Source organism: Thalassophryne amazonica, chromosome 12, assembly GCF_902500255.1.
Source record: "Thalassophryne amazonica chromosome 12, fThaAma1.1, whole genome shotgun sequence".
Taxonomy (NCBI): Eukaryota; Metazoa; Chordata; class Actinopteri; order Batrachoidiformes; family Batrachoididae; genus Thalassophryne; species Thalassophryne amazonica.
This window is the reverse complement of record NC_047114.1, coordinates 39,605,055-39,621,311: the sequence shown is the minus strand read 5'-3', so window position 1 is coordinate 39,621,311 and position 16,257 is coordinate 39,605,055. Positions and strand designations below refer to the sequence as shown.

The 16,257-nt window shown below is 45.4% G+C and overlaps 1 protein-coding gene across 1 annotated transcript in view; it reads right to left on the bottom strand.

Moving 5' to 3' along the window:
- dnm3b (dynamin 3b) overlaps positions 1 to 16,257 on the bottom strand; it is a 91,479-nt gene that overhangs the window by 65,427 nt on the left and 9,795 nt on the right. Inside the window, exons 3-5 of the mRNA XM_034182774.1 lie at positions 12,551 to 12,624; positions 12,292 to 12,441; positions 5,611 to 5,814 (exon numbers count right to left, since the gene is read on the bottom strand). Of these exons, the coding sequence (XP_034038665.1) occupies positions 5,611 to 5,814; positions 12,292 to 12,441; positions 12,551 to 12,624 (428 nt within the window). The remainder of the gene's footprint in view (positions 1 to 5,610; positions 5,815 to 12,291; positions 12,442 to 12,550; positions 12,625 to 16,257) is intronic.

The following is a 16,257-nucleotide window of genomic DNA, read 5'->3' as shown; positions in this document are numbered from 1 at the left end:
AATATTTTACAAAAGCACATTTATCTGTAAACACCAACACACAACACACATCATATTAATGTGTTGGTTTACGTAATGAATGACTGAACCAATCAGTGTTTAGCAGAGGCACTTTTACCCAGAATCCTTTGTGATCTGTCTGTGTTTGTTACAAAACCTCAGAATTAGTTCATTATTCAACATTAAAAGATATATGTTATACTTTAACTTTGTACAAATGACAGAACTGACATTAATGGAGTTATTCTATCAGTAGTCACACAAAACCATAAGTCAGGATGCCTTTATTTTTCAAGACCTCCGCCTGACTGGAGCATTGTGATTGGTAGAGAGCTGGCTTTGTGGCTGCTCTCAGGGTGCTTCAGTGCTGTAGCCGTGTAGGTTCCAGAAGGGGGCAGCATGTTCAAACATAGAAGTGCTGACTCATTGCCTGGGTCTTTTGCCGCTTTTTATGCTTCCAAAAGCGATTGTGGTGTTTAAACTCAGCTTGTTAGCAGTTGCAAATATGCTAGAGACAATAATGGAATTTATCAGTTATCTGTAACTTCTAATACATTTTTGGGTTGTTTATCGGTTTATCTTTATCAAAAATTATCTGTTATCGAAGTTAAATTTTTGGTTATCTGTGCCCACCACTGGGTTATTTTGATGATCATTCCTAGTGCTCTTATTTTACCTTTTGCTCTGTGTTTAGTCCATATAAATTTAATTCTGAGTCATGGGCTTCAGTGTTCACGTTCCTCAGCACTTTGCATCTAATTGTTCTAATGTCTTTATAAGCACAGTAAAAATGGTTACTAATTGTCAGATTGTCTAAGTTCTCTCCAGTTTTCTTGCATTCTATTTTCCTGTGCCTTTTCCTGTGTTTTTGGATGAGCTATTTACCGACCTTGCTCCTGTTTTTGTTTTTGTTTTGTTTTGTTTTGGTTTGGTTTTTTTTGCTGATTTTTAATCTACTGCATTTTTGCCCGCCACTTAAAGGATTTATTTGCATAGTGGCTTGTCACTGTGTACCAACCATTGCTTGTGCTTTTGAATGATCTTTTTGCTCTGGCCGTTGATAGACTGTTGCAGTTGTGAATGATTTATTATGGACCATGTCTCCTGTTTGGAAGATCACCACTAGGCCATGGGCCAGCATGGTCCTGTGTGCATACTCCCCACCTCCCTCACACACAGATACACACACAACTCTATAAATCTGGTATCATTAGAATGCTTAGGATGCCTAGGTTCCAAAATACATGGTAACAGTAAAAATACTGGCACTCACTATGACATATGAGCCACCCCATTATGGAATACCAAACTGTCAAAGAATGCCTGCAAGTAGCAGAAGAGGCCACACATGAAATTGTTCAAGTGTTTGTCATTACAACCTCTGACATGGAGGTTTGTATGAAGGCATACCCTCTGATGTAGAACAAGCCTGGATGATACAAGAATAACATTCTACTCACTGGTATGTTCCACCTGGTTTGTGAGTATACGAGGTCTGTCAATAAAGTATAGGTCCTTTTAATTTTTTTCAAAAACTATATGGATTTCATTCATATGTTTTTACGTCAGACATGCTTGAACCCTCGTGCGCATGCGTGAGTTTTTCCACGCCTGTCGGTGACGTCATTCGCCTGTGAGCACTCCTTGTGGGAGGAGTTGTCCAGCCCCTCGTCGTAATTCCTTTGTCTGAGAAGTTGCTGAGAGACTGGCGCGTTGTTTGATCAAAATTTTTTCTAAACCTGTGAGACACATCGAAGTGGACACGGTTCGAAAAATTAAGCTGGTTTTCAGTGAAAATTTTAACGGCTGATGAGAGATTTTGAGGTGATACTGTCGCTTTAAGGACTTCCCACGGTGCGAGACGTCGCGCAGCGCTCTCAGCCGCCGTCGTCAGCCTGTTCAAGCTGAAAACCTCCGCATTTCAGGCTCTATTGATCCAGGACGTCGTGAGAGAACAGAGAAGTTTCAGAAGAAGTCGGTTTCAGCATTTTATCCGGATATTCCACTGTTAAAGGAGATTTTTTTAATGAAAGACGTACGGACGGGTCCGCGCGTCGGCTCGCAGCCGCCGCGACGCTCCGCCACAGGAAAAACACCTCTGTTGGAAGCCTTAAGGACAAGTTGGAACATGTCCTGCTGTTAAACAATTTCTCATACACTCACTCCACTGAAAGCCATCAAAAGCCACCTGGATTTTACAAATGGTTATCAACATGGAGGTGTTTTTCCTGTGCCGCCGCACGTCTTTCATTAAAAAAAATCTCCTTTAACAGTGGAATATCCGGATAAAATGCTGAAACCGACTTCTTCTGAAACTTCTCTGTTCTCTCACGACGTCCTGGATCAATAGAGCCTGAAATGTGGAGGTTTTCAGCTTGAACAGGCTGACGACGGCGGCTGAGAGCGCTGAGCGACGTCTCGTACCGTGGGAAGTCCTTAAAGCAACAGCATCACCTCAAAATCTCTCATCAGCCGTTAAAATTTTCACTGAAAACCAGCTTAATTTTTCGAACCGTGTCCACTTCGATGTGTCTCACAGGTTTAGAAAAAATTTTGATCAAACAACGCGCCAGTCTCTCAGCAACTTCTCAGACAAAGGAATTCCGACGAGGGGCTGGACGACTCCTCCCACAAGGAGTGCTCACAGGCGAATGACGTCACCGACAGGCGTGGAAAAACTCACGCATGCGCACGAGGGTTCAAGCATGTCTGACGTAAAAACATATGAATGAAATCCATATAGTTTTTGAAAAAAATAAAAAGGACCTATACTTTATTGACAGCCCTCGTATGATGTCAAGCACTTGTGAAATGGCCAGTATCTTTGTTAATATATGTCAGATTTGAATCATTTTTGCACAACATGAAAGCTGAAAAGTTACACTTTCGATTGATATATACATTTTGTGTAGATACATGTGCAGATTTTCTATGTGCTGAACATCTAAACATTATAGTCTCATTTTTATGCCAGTATTTTTTATTTTTCACAGGGTATCATATTTCAATCAAATATACAGTGCATTTGAAAGCATACACAGCGCTTCACTTTTCCACATTATGTTACAGCCTTATTCCAAAATGGATGAAATTCATTTTTTTTTCCTCAAAATTCTGCAATCAGTACGTACGTACATGTGATTTATTAGTTTTTTTTATTATAAATACATTTGCAAAAAAAAAAAAAACAACAAAAAAAACAAAACAACTTTTTTCATGTTGTTATTATGGGGTGTTGTGAGTAGAATTTTGAGGGGAAAAATGATTTTGGAATAAGGCTGTAACATAAAAAAAATATGTGGAAAAAGTGAAGCACTGTAAATACTTTCTGGATGCACTGTACCTTTTGAAAAAATAAGCATGTGCACATAATTTAAAATGTAGTCGATTCCATATACAACCCCAATTCCAATGAAGTTGGGACGTTGTGTAAAATGTAAATAAAAACAGAATACAATGATTTGCAAATCCTCTTCAACCTATAGTCAATTGAATACACCACAAAGACAAGATATTTAATGTTCAGACTGATAAACTTTATTGTTTTTGTGCAAATATTTGCTCATTTTGAAATGAATGCCTGCAACATGTTTCAAAAAAGCTGGGTTACATCACCTTTCCTTCTAACAACACTCAATAAGTGTTTGGAAACTGACGACACTCATGATTGGGTATAAAAGGAGCATCCCCAAAAGGCTCAGCCATTCACAAGCAAAGATGGGGCGAGGATCACCACTTTGTGAACTGCATGAAAAAATAGGCCAACAGTTTAAGAACAATGTTTATCAATGTTCAACTGCAAGGAATTTAGGGATTCCATCATCTACAGTCCATAATATAATCAGAAATTTCAGAGAATCTAGAGAACTTTCTACACGTAAGCGGCAAAGCCAAAAACCAACATTGAATGCCTGTGACCTTTGATTCCTCAGGCGGCACTGCATTAAAAACTGACATCATTGTGTAAAGGATCTTACCGCATGGGCTTGGGAACACTTCAGAAAACCATTGTCAGTTAACACAGTTCATCGCTACATCTACAAGTGCAAGTTAAAACTCTACCATGCAAAGTAAAAGCCATACATCAATAACATCCAGAAACGCCGCCGCCTTCTCTGGGCACAAGCTCATTTGAAATGGACAGACGCAAAGTGGAAAAGTGTGCTGTGGTCTGATGAGTCCACATTTCAAATTGTTTATGGAAATCATGGATGTTGTGTCCTCCAGACAAAAGAGGAAAAACCATCCAGAATGTTACCAGTGCAAAGTTCAAAAGCCAGCATCTGTGATGGTATGGGGGTGTGTTAGTGCCCATGGCATGGGGAACTTACACAACTGTGATGGCACCATCAATGCTGAAAGGTTCATCCAGGTTTTGGAGCAACACATGCTGCCATCCAAGCAATGTCTTTTTCAGGGAAGTCCCTGCTTATTTCAGCAAGACAATGACAACAGCGTGGCTTCGTAGTAAAAGAGTACAGGTACTAGACTGACCTGCCTGCAGTCCAGACCTGTCACCCATGGAAAATGTGTGGTGCATTATGAAGCGCAAAATATGACAACGGAGACCCCAGACTGTTGAACAACTGAAGTCGTACATCAAGCAAGAATGGGAAAAAATTCTACCTACAAAGCTTCAACAATTAGTGTCCTCAGTTCCCAAAAGCTTATTGAGTGTTGTTAGAAGGAAAGGTGATGTAACACAGTGGTCAAAATACCACCATCCCAGCTTTTTTGACACATGTTGTAGGCATCCATTTCAAAATGAGCAAATATTTGCATAAAAACAATAAAGTTTATCAGTTTGAACATTAAATATCTTGTCTTTGTGGTGTATTCAACTGAATATAGGTTGAAGAGGATTTGCAAATCACTGTATTCTGTTTTTATTTACATTTTACACAATTTCCCAACTTCATTGGAATTGGAGTTGTAAAATAGTTTTCATTTGGAGACTAGCTTTTCATTTTTTATACGTCCTATGTGCTTAAAGATGACAATTTGGTGACTCTTTATGTTGTGCAGATGAAATATCAGTTTTATAATCAAACTTTTTTTTGCTAGGATTGGTCAATATAAGTGCTCATATGTCATAGCGAGTCCCAGTATTTTTAATGTTACCTTTTATTTTTGTAATCTAGACACTAGACACTTTCTCAGTCACTCATCTTCAGCTGTTTACTCCAATTAAGGGTTGTGGGTCCTCAAGCTTTCGAATGATACCAAATTTATAGGGTTGTTGGTGGGGTGCACATGGGACTATGCTAGAATACGCTTGAAAACTCATATTGAGTGCTACTGAATATCACTGCTGGGCCAATAAACCATTTTTCTAATCTCACTTTTTGTGGTTCTCTACAATGGGGTTTTCAGTCAAGATTCAAACCATCTTCTTACCTACTTTAATATTTTAAGACTACTGGGACAGGAAATTTCTAAAAGTTAAAACAATATCTTTTTACAGTGTTTGTCTTTCAACTTCAAACATTCTTTAACACTCATCCTCACACACACACACACACACACACACACACACACACACACACACACACACACACACACACACACACACACACACACACACACACACACACACACACCGTCACCTACCCTGGGGGTCAACATCCTTTGCCAGTTTAAGGGCATCAGAGTTAGCCAGGTCAGTATTGGCTGGTGTGACGGCCAAGATCAAGCAGCTTTCTCTGGTGATGAACTGCATGATCATGTCCCTGATCTGCTGCTCGATGTCAGCAGGCTGGTCTCCAACTGGCACCTTGGTGATCCCCGGCAGATCAATAAGGGTCAGGTTCAGCACTGCACAGGCCCAAGGACAGGAAATCAATATAAGAAATCATCACACCTGTGTGGCATTAGTATGATGGAGTGGGGCTGCCCAAAATATTTGTTTACTTTGATCCACTGAAGCAGCCCCATGCTCCTAAAAATACAGAAAATTATCAAATTACATTCGTCGAAAGATATTAAAATGTCTCTGCATGCAATTAGACTGATCTCAAATAAATTAAGAAGATAAAGCACTTAAAATGCTGCAGAATCTGCAGAAAATCCCCCTTAGATAAAAATAAGCTTTTATTCATTCATTAATTTTCTGCTGCTTATCCAGGTCTGGGTCATGGTGGCAGCAGACTCAGCATCTCATCTTACACTTCCCTATCTTTGGCCAAGTCCTTTAAGTCTTCCAGAGGGATCCCGAGGTGCTCTCTAATCAGATAGGAATTCTAATCCCTTCAGCATGTCCTGGGTCTCCTCTCAGTTGAACGTACCTGGAAAACCTCCCTATGGAGACAACCAGGGGGCATCCTCACCACATGCCCAAGCCACCTCAACTGACTCCTTTCAGTGTGAAGAAGCAGCAACTCTACTATGAGTCCCTCCCGGATAGTTGAGCTTCTCACCCTGTCCAGGAGTGTGAGACCGAATAGCCAATGGAGGAGTCTCATTTCTGCAGCTTGCATCCATGATGTTACAATGTTACATGGAAATCATGTTACTTCCATGTATCTCAGGATGAATCCTCTCCCCCCCCAACAACTTGCCACTGAGGAGTTTTTTTGACAACCTTTGTGACTTGTGCTTGGGTGATGGCATCAAATACACCCAAGTTTTCCATCCCTGCCTCCTCAAAGGACGGCATGTCAGTCGGGTTGAGGTGATCCTCAAAGTTTTTCCACAACCTGACAATATCCTCTGTCCAGATTAGCAGCTCTCCACCCTCACTGAACTCCACATTGGACGAGAACTGCCTCGCTTTCTCGAGTTGCCTGAGAATATGCCAGAACTACTCTGTCTCCTGCTCTGAGGCTGGTTGAAAGTCATTCTCCAAGACCTCGCTAAACTCTTCCCACACCTGAGTTTTTGCCTCAGCCACCACTGAAGCTGGCCTGCTGACCTGCTAGTATCTGTCCCCTGATTCTGGAGACCTCTGTGCCAACCACACATAAAAGCCCTCCTTCTTCAGCCTGACGGCTTCCCTTACCACAGGTGTCCACCAGGGGATTCTTGGGCTGCTACCATGACAAGAACTGACAACCATCTGGCACCAGCTCAAAGTAGCCTTCTCAACAATGGAGGCCTTGAACATGGACCACTCCCCTTCTATGTCCCCGGCCTCCCTCGGGATGTCTGACGAGCCTCTTCAGAGGTCTGAACTGAAGGCCATCTAGACAAGCTCTTCCAGAAGACATTCGCAGAAAACTATCACCACATATTTAGGCCTTCCAGGTCGGTTCAGTAACTTATCCCACCATCTGACAATACTCATCACCAGGTGGTGTTCAGTTGTCAGCTCCACCCCTCACTTCACCCAAGTGTTCTGACAACACGATTACAAAATCAATCATAGACCTTTGACCTCGGGTGTGCTGGTGTATTTGTCACGGGTAACAGATTTCTCTCTGCAAAACAAAGTCACATAGAGGCAACCCTCTCGTTCACTGGGGAAAACTCCAACATAACGGCACTCAGCCAGGGACTTGTGAATATTCCCACAACCACCCGGCATCTCTCACCCTGCACCATTCTGGAGAAAAATAAAGTCCAGCCCAGGCATTTGGTTCCAGAGTCTGTGCTGTGTGGGGAGGTGAGCCCAACTATTTTTACTTGGTATCGCTCAACCCCCTGCACAAGCTCAGGCTCCTTCCCCATCTAAGAGGTGACGTTCCACCTGGAACTTTTATTTAGGAAAAGCAAGTACTGTAAGTCCCTTCAGCTGCTCCCTTGTTTTCCCTTGGGATCGCCACAGCAGATGCAAGGTGGATCTGCGTGGCACACGTTTTATGCTACATTCCCTTCCTGATGCAAAATCCCACCCCTTCAGAAATTGGCAGGAGTGGGATTTGAACCTGGAAGCTTCCACACTGAAACCAAGTGCACTAACCACTTGTCCACCACTTGCTTTTTTTTTCAGGGAAACACTGGCTGCTCAGTACAACTACAGTCTGGTCTATACAACTCACAATCTTCTGAACGCTGTGGAGCTGCTCAGAGGTCTTGCTTAGGGGCACCTTGGTAATGGCAATAATGTGGCTGCATCCTTTTGAGCTTGCATTCGTTAACCACATATGTCATAATGGCACGACTGGGCTCTCATTTCAAAGGCTCCTTAGAATGTAGCTGATGAATGTCACCGTCTTCTCCCCCAAACAATCCATTGTGCAATTTTTTTTTTCTGAAGACAAAATTGTTGGTAAATTAAAATATAACACAATGCTAAAATACCTTCGGCCATATAAGGATAAAAGTAGGAAAGAGAATGTGACTTTTGACCCTTTAGAATAGGTCAACATTAGCCATCTTTGAACTTGTCTGAGATCTGTGTCCCACTAATGTGAATTTGAACACTTTGGCAGTAATAGGACTGGACTTATCAAATCAAATCAAATCAATTTTATTTATATAGCGCCAAATCACAACAAACAGCTGCCCCAAGGCGCTTTATATTGTAAGGCAAGGCCATACAATAATTACGGAAAAACCCCAACGGTCAAAACGACCCCCTGTGAGCAAGCACTTGGCGACAGTGGGAAGGAAAAACTCCCTTTTAACAGGAAGAAACCTCCAGCAGAACCAGGCTCAAGGAGGGGCAGTCTTCTGCTGGGACTGGTTGGGGCTGAGGGAGAGAACCAGGAAAAAGACATGCTGTGGAAGAGAGCAGAGATCAATCACCAATGATTAAATGCAGAGTGGTGCATACAGAGCAAAAAGAGAAAGAAACACTCAGTGCATCATGGGAACCCCCCAGCAGTCTAAGTCTATAGCAGCATAACTAAGGGATGGTTCAGGGTCACCTGACAATTTCAGGCTCTATATGTACAACTGTAAGTTAGCAACATTTATAATTAATGTAGAAATAACAACTGAAAAATAATTACTAAACTATACATGTTAAGGCCATTACACTAGCTTGTTGCATGCAGCTATCAAAGTTGCCAGTCAACAAGGGTTGGGGATGGGAAAACCAAATGACGCAATAATAAAATACTTCATGGGCTAGACCATCTCATAATTCCTGAAGCGGGATGAGGACAACACCACTCCACAGCATTTTCCCCGAAGGTACAGGGCACATTCTGATCACATCTAACTGATGTACATATTTCAATCATGGAAATCCAACATAGTTTTTTTTTCCATGTACACACCACAAGATACAGTAAAATCTTTTAGGGTGCATATTGTAGATGCAGTCTGTCAGAGGATTCATTTGATCATACAGCTATTTCAATATAAAACTTTGGTTCCAATGTGTTACCCATTTAAAATTATGGTTAAGGAAATAACATTGATTACACAACATAATTACTGATCTTCTTGGTCTTCCAAACACCCAGCTTCCCTGATGGGGACTCCCCACTACATTTGTTATCATTGTCATTGTTTTGGTGTGATTCCTCGTCTGACTTTTCTCCTTCTGACTGTTCTGTGGTTCCCAAACCAGACCCCCTCTACACCCTGGCTGCGCCTAGAAATTCTGCCCATAAAAATAATGAACAGAACCGGTGACAAAGGGCAGCCCTGGCGGAGGCCAACGTGCACTGGAAACAGGTTTGACTTACTACCAGCAATGTGAACCAAGCTCCTGCTGCGGTCGTACAGGGACCGGATAGCCCTTAGCAAAGGACCCCGGACCCCGTACTCCCGCAGCACTCCCCACAGGGTGCCCCGAGGGACACGGTCGAACACCTTCTCCAGATCCACAAAACACATGTGGACTGGTTGGGCGTGTAGAGCTGGTCCAGTGTGCTGCAACCAGGACGAAAACCACACTGCTCCTCCTGAATCTGAGGTTCGACCATCTGTCAAATTCTCCTCTCCAGTACTCTGGAATAGACCTTACCAGGGAGGCTGAGGAGTGTGATCCCCTATAGTTGGAACACACCCTCCGGTCCCCCTTCTTAAACAGAGCGACCACCATCCTGGTCTGCCAATCCAGAGGCACAGTCCCTTATCGCCACGCGATGTTGCAGAGGCGTGTCAGCCAAGACAGTCCCACAACATCCAGAGACTTAAGGTACTCAGGACGGATTTCATCCACCCCAGGAGCCTTGCCACCGAGGAGCTTTCTAACCACCTCGGTGACTTCTGCCTGGGTAATGGATGAGTCCGCCTCTGGGTCCCCAGTCTCTGCTTCCTCTTCGGAAGACATGAAGATGGGATTGAGGAGATCCTCGAAGTACTCCTTCCACCGCCCAACAACATCCCCAGTCAGGGTCAACAGCTCCCCACCCGCACCGTAAACAGTGCCGGTGGAGAGCTGCTTCTGCCTCCTGAGGCGTTGGATGGTTTGCCAGAATCTCTTTTAGGACGACCGATAGTCCTCCTCCATAGCCTCCCCGAAGTCCTCCCAGACCCAAGTTTTTGCCTCTGCGACCGCACGGGCTGCGGCACGCTTGGCCTGCCGGTACCTGTCAGCTGCCTCTGGGGTCCCACCTACCAATAAAGATAAGTAGGACTCCTTCTTCAGCTTGACGGCATCCCTTACTTCCGGTGTCCACCACTGGGTTCGGGGATTGCCGCCGTGACAGGCACCAGAGACGTTGCGACCACAGCTACGAGCGGCTGCATCGACAATGGAGGTGGAGAACATGGTCCACTCGGACTCCATGTCTCCAAGCTCCCCCGGGATCTGGGAGAACTTCTCCCGGAGGTGGGAGTTGAAGACCTCCCTGACAGAGGGTTCCGCCAGTCATTCCCAGTAGACCCTCACGATACGTTTGGGCCTGCCAGGTCTGACCGGCTTCCTCCCCTCCCAGCATATCCAACTCACCACCAGGTGGTAATCGGTCGACAGCTCTGCCCCTCTCTTTACCCGGGTGTCCGAGACACGTGGCCGAAGGTCAGATGATATGACTACAAAGTCGATCATCTACCTCCGGCTCAGGGTGTCCTGGTGCCACGTGCACTTATGGACACCCTTGTACTCAAACATGGTGTTCGTGATGGACAAACTGTGACTAGCACAGAAGTCCAACAACTGAACACAACTCGGGTTCAGATCAGGGAGGCCGTGCTTCCCGATCAACCCCTCCAGGTCTCAGTGTCACCGCGCACGTGGGCATTGAAATCCCCCAGGAGAACAATGGAGTCCCCAGTCGGAGCGCTACCTAGTACCCCTCCCAGGGACTCCAGGAAGGTCGGGTACTCTGCACTGCAGCTCGGCCCATAGGCTGAGACAACGGTGAGAGACCTGTCCCCGACCTGAAGGCATAGGGACGCGACCCTTTCGTTCACCGGAGTGAACTCCAACACATGGCGACTGAGCTGGGGAGCAATAAGCAATGCAACCCCAGCTCTCCGCCTCTCCCCGTGGGCAATGCCAGAAAAATGAAGCGTCCAGCCCCTCTCCAGGAGTTGGGTACCAGAGCCCATGCTGTGCGTGGAGGTGAGCCCGACTATCTCTAGTCAGTATCTCTCAACCTCCCGCACAAGCTCAGGCTCCTTGCCCCCCAGCGAGGTGACATTCCACGTCCCAACAGCCAGGGGCTGTGAGTATGGACCGGGCCGCCAGGCCACCCGCCCTCGACCGCCACCCAATCCTCTCTGCACCCGACCCCTATGGCCCCCCCTGCAGGTGGTGAACCCACAGGAGGGCGGCCCCACATTGCTCCTTCGGGCTGAGCCCGGCCGGGCCCCATGGGCTAAGGCCCGACCGCCAGGCGCTCGCGAGCGAGCCCCAACCCCAGGCCTGGCTCCAGGGTGGGACCCCGGCTCCGCCATACTGGGTGACGTCTCAGTCCTTGATCTTTCACTGGTCATGGAGGTTCTGAGCTGCCCTTAGTCTGACCCGTCACCTAGGACCTGTTTGCCTTGGGAGACCCTACAGGGAGCACAAAGCCCCCGACAACATAGCTCCTAGGATCATCCGGGTACGCAAACTCCCCCACCACGATAAGGTGGGAGCTAGAGGGGAGCTGTCTGGGTGTTGTAGTTTGTATTCAGACACGCCTTACCAGAGTGGGTTCATGTTGCATGTGCACAATGCTTGAATGCACAATGAAACTGAATTGAATGCAATCATTAAACAAAAACAAACAGAAATGGAAGAGCAGAAAACTTCACCTTAATATTTCACTACTTCACCTCAGGCAGCTTTGGTGGCTGCTTTGTGCTAACGCTGTGACGTGTTGGTGTAGATCCATTAACTAGCCACATTTACATCTCACTTGGGTGCGCTTTCTAAATAGCAGTCAGTCTGATGACTCGCTGAAATCTCTAACTCAAAAGTATGAGGGTGTGCCGTTATTCAACAGTGGAAAATCAAAGGTTTCGTACCATGAGGGGAGTACACACGCAGGTTAATCGGGACAGGAGATATGCCTTTGTTGGCCCCTGTGATACGGTCCGTCTCCGTCTCGATCTCTTGACGAATTTCATCAAAGTCTGTGAACTTCTTTCCTTTGCAGTGGAGGAATTCACCCCATTCTGAGGAAATGCAAACAAATCATTGGCATTGCCGGTGTTGCATGTTTCTGATAGAAAAACAACACCTACTTCAGAAGGAAAAGAAAAAGCAGAAAAAAAACAAACCCACCTGCAGTGGCACTGATAAGCTGGAGAACCAGGGGCCTACGGGTGACAATACCAGATCCACGAGGCAGAAAGTCCCTGAGGGAACAGCCAACATTTATCAGCGTGTACACATGGATTTAGGTGACATAATTACATCTTCTTCTCCTTCAGGCCTCTTTCTGTGAGGCAAGTTTCTTAAATTTACAGGAGACATGTCAGTTGTTGCACAGGCATCCTATCACATATAATCTGAACTGAACCAGGTTTGAGAGATTTCAAAACATCTCCTGAAGGTTTTTGTGGCTGCTGCTGGAAGTGAGCTTCAAGAAGCAGGACAATGTGACCTGAAAACAAAAAAAATCAAACCCTCCTCCACTTTTAATCAATAAAGAGCTAAAAAATCCACCAGAGCACCTGTTAGTTACAGTAACCCCCAGGGCTCAGCATTAGGTCTTCTATTCTTCATTCTTGCATGTTGTGCTTCACTAGAAAATCATACTGAAATTTTTAGCATTAAGCCTCTGTGTCAATTTAACAATTTCTTCATCTGAGAGAAATACTTTCTTGAAAAATTAGTTGGAAGGAAGGAATGAGATAAAACATGGCGACAGTCATAACGGGAGTTACGAAATTTCAAATATGCTACAAATAGTAGCAAAATAACACCAGCAACCTACTTTGCAACTGTGTATACATCAGGAATTTGATGACATCTGAAAAAAATATGGCCAGCAATTTAAAAATATACTGGTTTGTATGTGTATATGTATATGTATATACATGTATATGTATATACATAGTATACATAGTATATGGCCAAATAGTCATTGCACTTGCTTTCAAATTAGAAGAGTGCCAATTCAAGAACACAAATGCCCATTCTCCATGCAATGTGCAGTTGAGTCAAACAGGGGTATATGCCATCTGCTGAAAAATGTGTCAAATCAAGATGCAAATCCTGTCTGCTGTGGCAACCCCGTGCAAAAAAGGAGAAGCTGAAAGAACTTACTTTTACCGGTTTGTATCAAACATGCCCATTCGTTCACCACTGATATCAGACATGGCTGCCAGCTTGTGTATCCTTTTCAAAACTTTACTCATACTGAGCTTGTGGTATAGCAAACAACAGTCAAATCAAGCAATATAAATAACACAGGTACAACATAAAATGCATTTTGAGCCTCTCTGGGGAGCAAGCCAAGACAGAAGTAATGCTTGCTAATAGCTAAATCAGCTAACATACAGGTTTTTTCTTATTATTTTATTGAACAATAAACAATTTTTTTGTCAGCAAATTTTTAGAATCTTAAAGCAGGATTACCACCAACTGTGAAATAGTCTCTGTCAACATTTCATCTCACAAACAATATACAGTGCACCTGGAAATTATTCTGCTTCACTTTTTCCACATTTTTTATGTTACACCTTATTCCAAAAAGTATGAAATTCTTTTATTCTCTCTCCTCAAAATTCTACATACAATACCCCATAATGACAATGTGACAAAAAGGGTTTTTTGTTTTGTTGGGGGTTTTTTTTTAGATTTTTGCAAATTTATTCAAAATAAAAAAACTAAGAGATCACATGTACATAAGTATTCACACCCTTTGCCATCCATCCATCCATTTTCTTCCGCTTATCCTAGGTCGGGTCGCAGGGGCAGCAGCTCAAGCAAAGCCGCCCAGACCTCCCGATCCACACACACCTCCCCCAGCTCCTCCAGAGGAACCCCGAGGCGTTCCCAAGCCAGCTGAGAGATGTAGTCCCTCAAGCGTGATCTGGGTCTTCCCCGGGGCCTCCTCCCGATGGGATGTGCCCGAAACACCTCTCCAGCAAGGCGTCCAGGGGGCATCCAGAAAAGATGCCCGAGCCACCTCAGGTGGCTCCTTTCGACGTGGAGGAGCAGCGGCTCGACTCCGAGCTCCTCCTGAGTGACAGAGCTCCTCACCCTATCTCTAAGGGAGCGCCCAGCCACCCTGCAGAGGAAACTCATCTCGGCCACTTGTACTCGCGATCTTGTTCTTTCGGTCATGAGCCAAATCTCATGACCATAGGTGAGGGTTGGAATGTAGATCGATCGGTAAATCAAGAGCTATGCCCCCCTGCTCAGCTCTCTCTTCACCACGACAGTCTGATACAGCGACCGCATCACTGCAGACGCTGCACCGATCCATCTATTGATCTCACGCTCCATCCGTCCCTCACTCGTGAACAAGACCCCGAGGTACTTAAACTCCTCCACCTGAGGCAAGGATACCCCACCGACCTGAAGAGGGCAAGGCACCTTTTTCCGGTCAAGAACCATGGTCTCGGATTTGGAGGTGCTGAGCTTCATCCTTCATCACTTCACACTTGGCTGCAAACCGCCCCAGTGCACGCTGAAGGTCCTGGTTTGACAAAGCCAACAGGACCACATCATCCGCAAACAGCAGAGATGAGATTCTGTGGTTCCCAAGCCGGACCCCCTCTACACTCTGGCTGCGCCTAGTCACGAACCATGGCCTCGGATTTGGAGGTGCTGATCTTCATCCTGGACACTTCACACTTGGCTGCAAACCGCCCCAGTGCACGCTGAAGGTCCTGGTTTGATGAAGCCAACAGGACCACATCATCCGCAAACAGCAGAGATGAGATTCTGTGGTTCCCAAGCTGGACCCCCTCTACACTCTGGCTGCACCTAGAAATTCTGTAAATAAAGGTAATGAACAGAACCGGTGACAAAGGGCAGCCCTGGCGGAGGCCGAAGTGCACTGGAAACAGGTTTGACTTACGTCCGGCAATGCGAACCAAGCTCCTGCTGCGGTCATACAGGGACCGGATAGCCCTTAGCAAAGGGCTCCAGACCCCATACTCCCGGAGCACACACCACAGGGTGCCTCAAGGGACACAGTCAAACGCCTTCTCCAGATCCACAAAGAACATGTGGATTGGTTGGGTGAACTCCCATGAACCCTCGAGCACCCGATGGAGGGTGTAGAGATGGTCCAGTGTGCCGCGACCAGGATGAAAACCACACTGCTCCTCCTGAATCCGAGGTTCGACTATCAATTTAATTAATTTATATTAATTTATATAGCGCCAATTCATGATGAAATTGTCTCAAGGTGTTTCACACAACATAAAACAAGAACAAAAAGCTGAATTAAAAATTTAAAACACAATAAAAAGACGACCATAAAAGAATACAGGAATAAAAACACATCATAAAACTAATGATAAAACAGGGAAAACAAATGAGTCTTTAAACGTGACTTAAAAGTCTCCACAGTATCAGACTGCCGAATGTATGCCGGGAGATCGTTCCACAGAGCTGGAGCACAGTAGGAGAAAGTGGACTCTTCAGCACCCTGGAATAGACCTTACTGGGGAGGCTGAGGAGTGTGATCCCCCTGTAGTTGGAACACACCCTCCGGTCCCCCTTCTTAAACAGAGGGACCACCACCCCGGTCTGCCAATCCAGGGGTACTGTCCCCGATCGCCATGCAATATTGCAGAGACGTGTCAACCAGGATAGTCCCACAACATCCAGAGACTTAAGGTACTCAGGATGGATTTCGTCCACCCCAGGAGCCTTTCCACCAAGGAGCTTTCTGACCACCTCAGTGACTTCGGCCTGGGTGATGGACGAGTCTGCCTCTGAGTCCCCAGTCTCTCCTTCCTCTTCGGAAGACGTGACAATGGGATCGAAGAGATCCTCAAAGTATTCCTCCCACCGCCCAACAACATCCC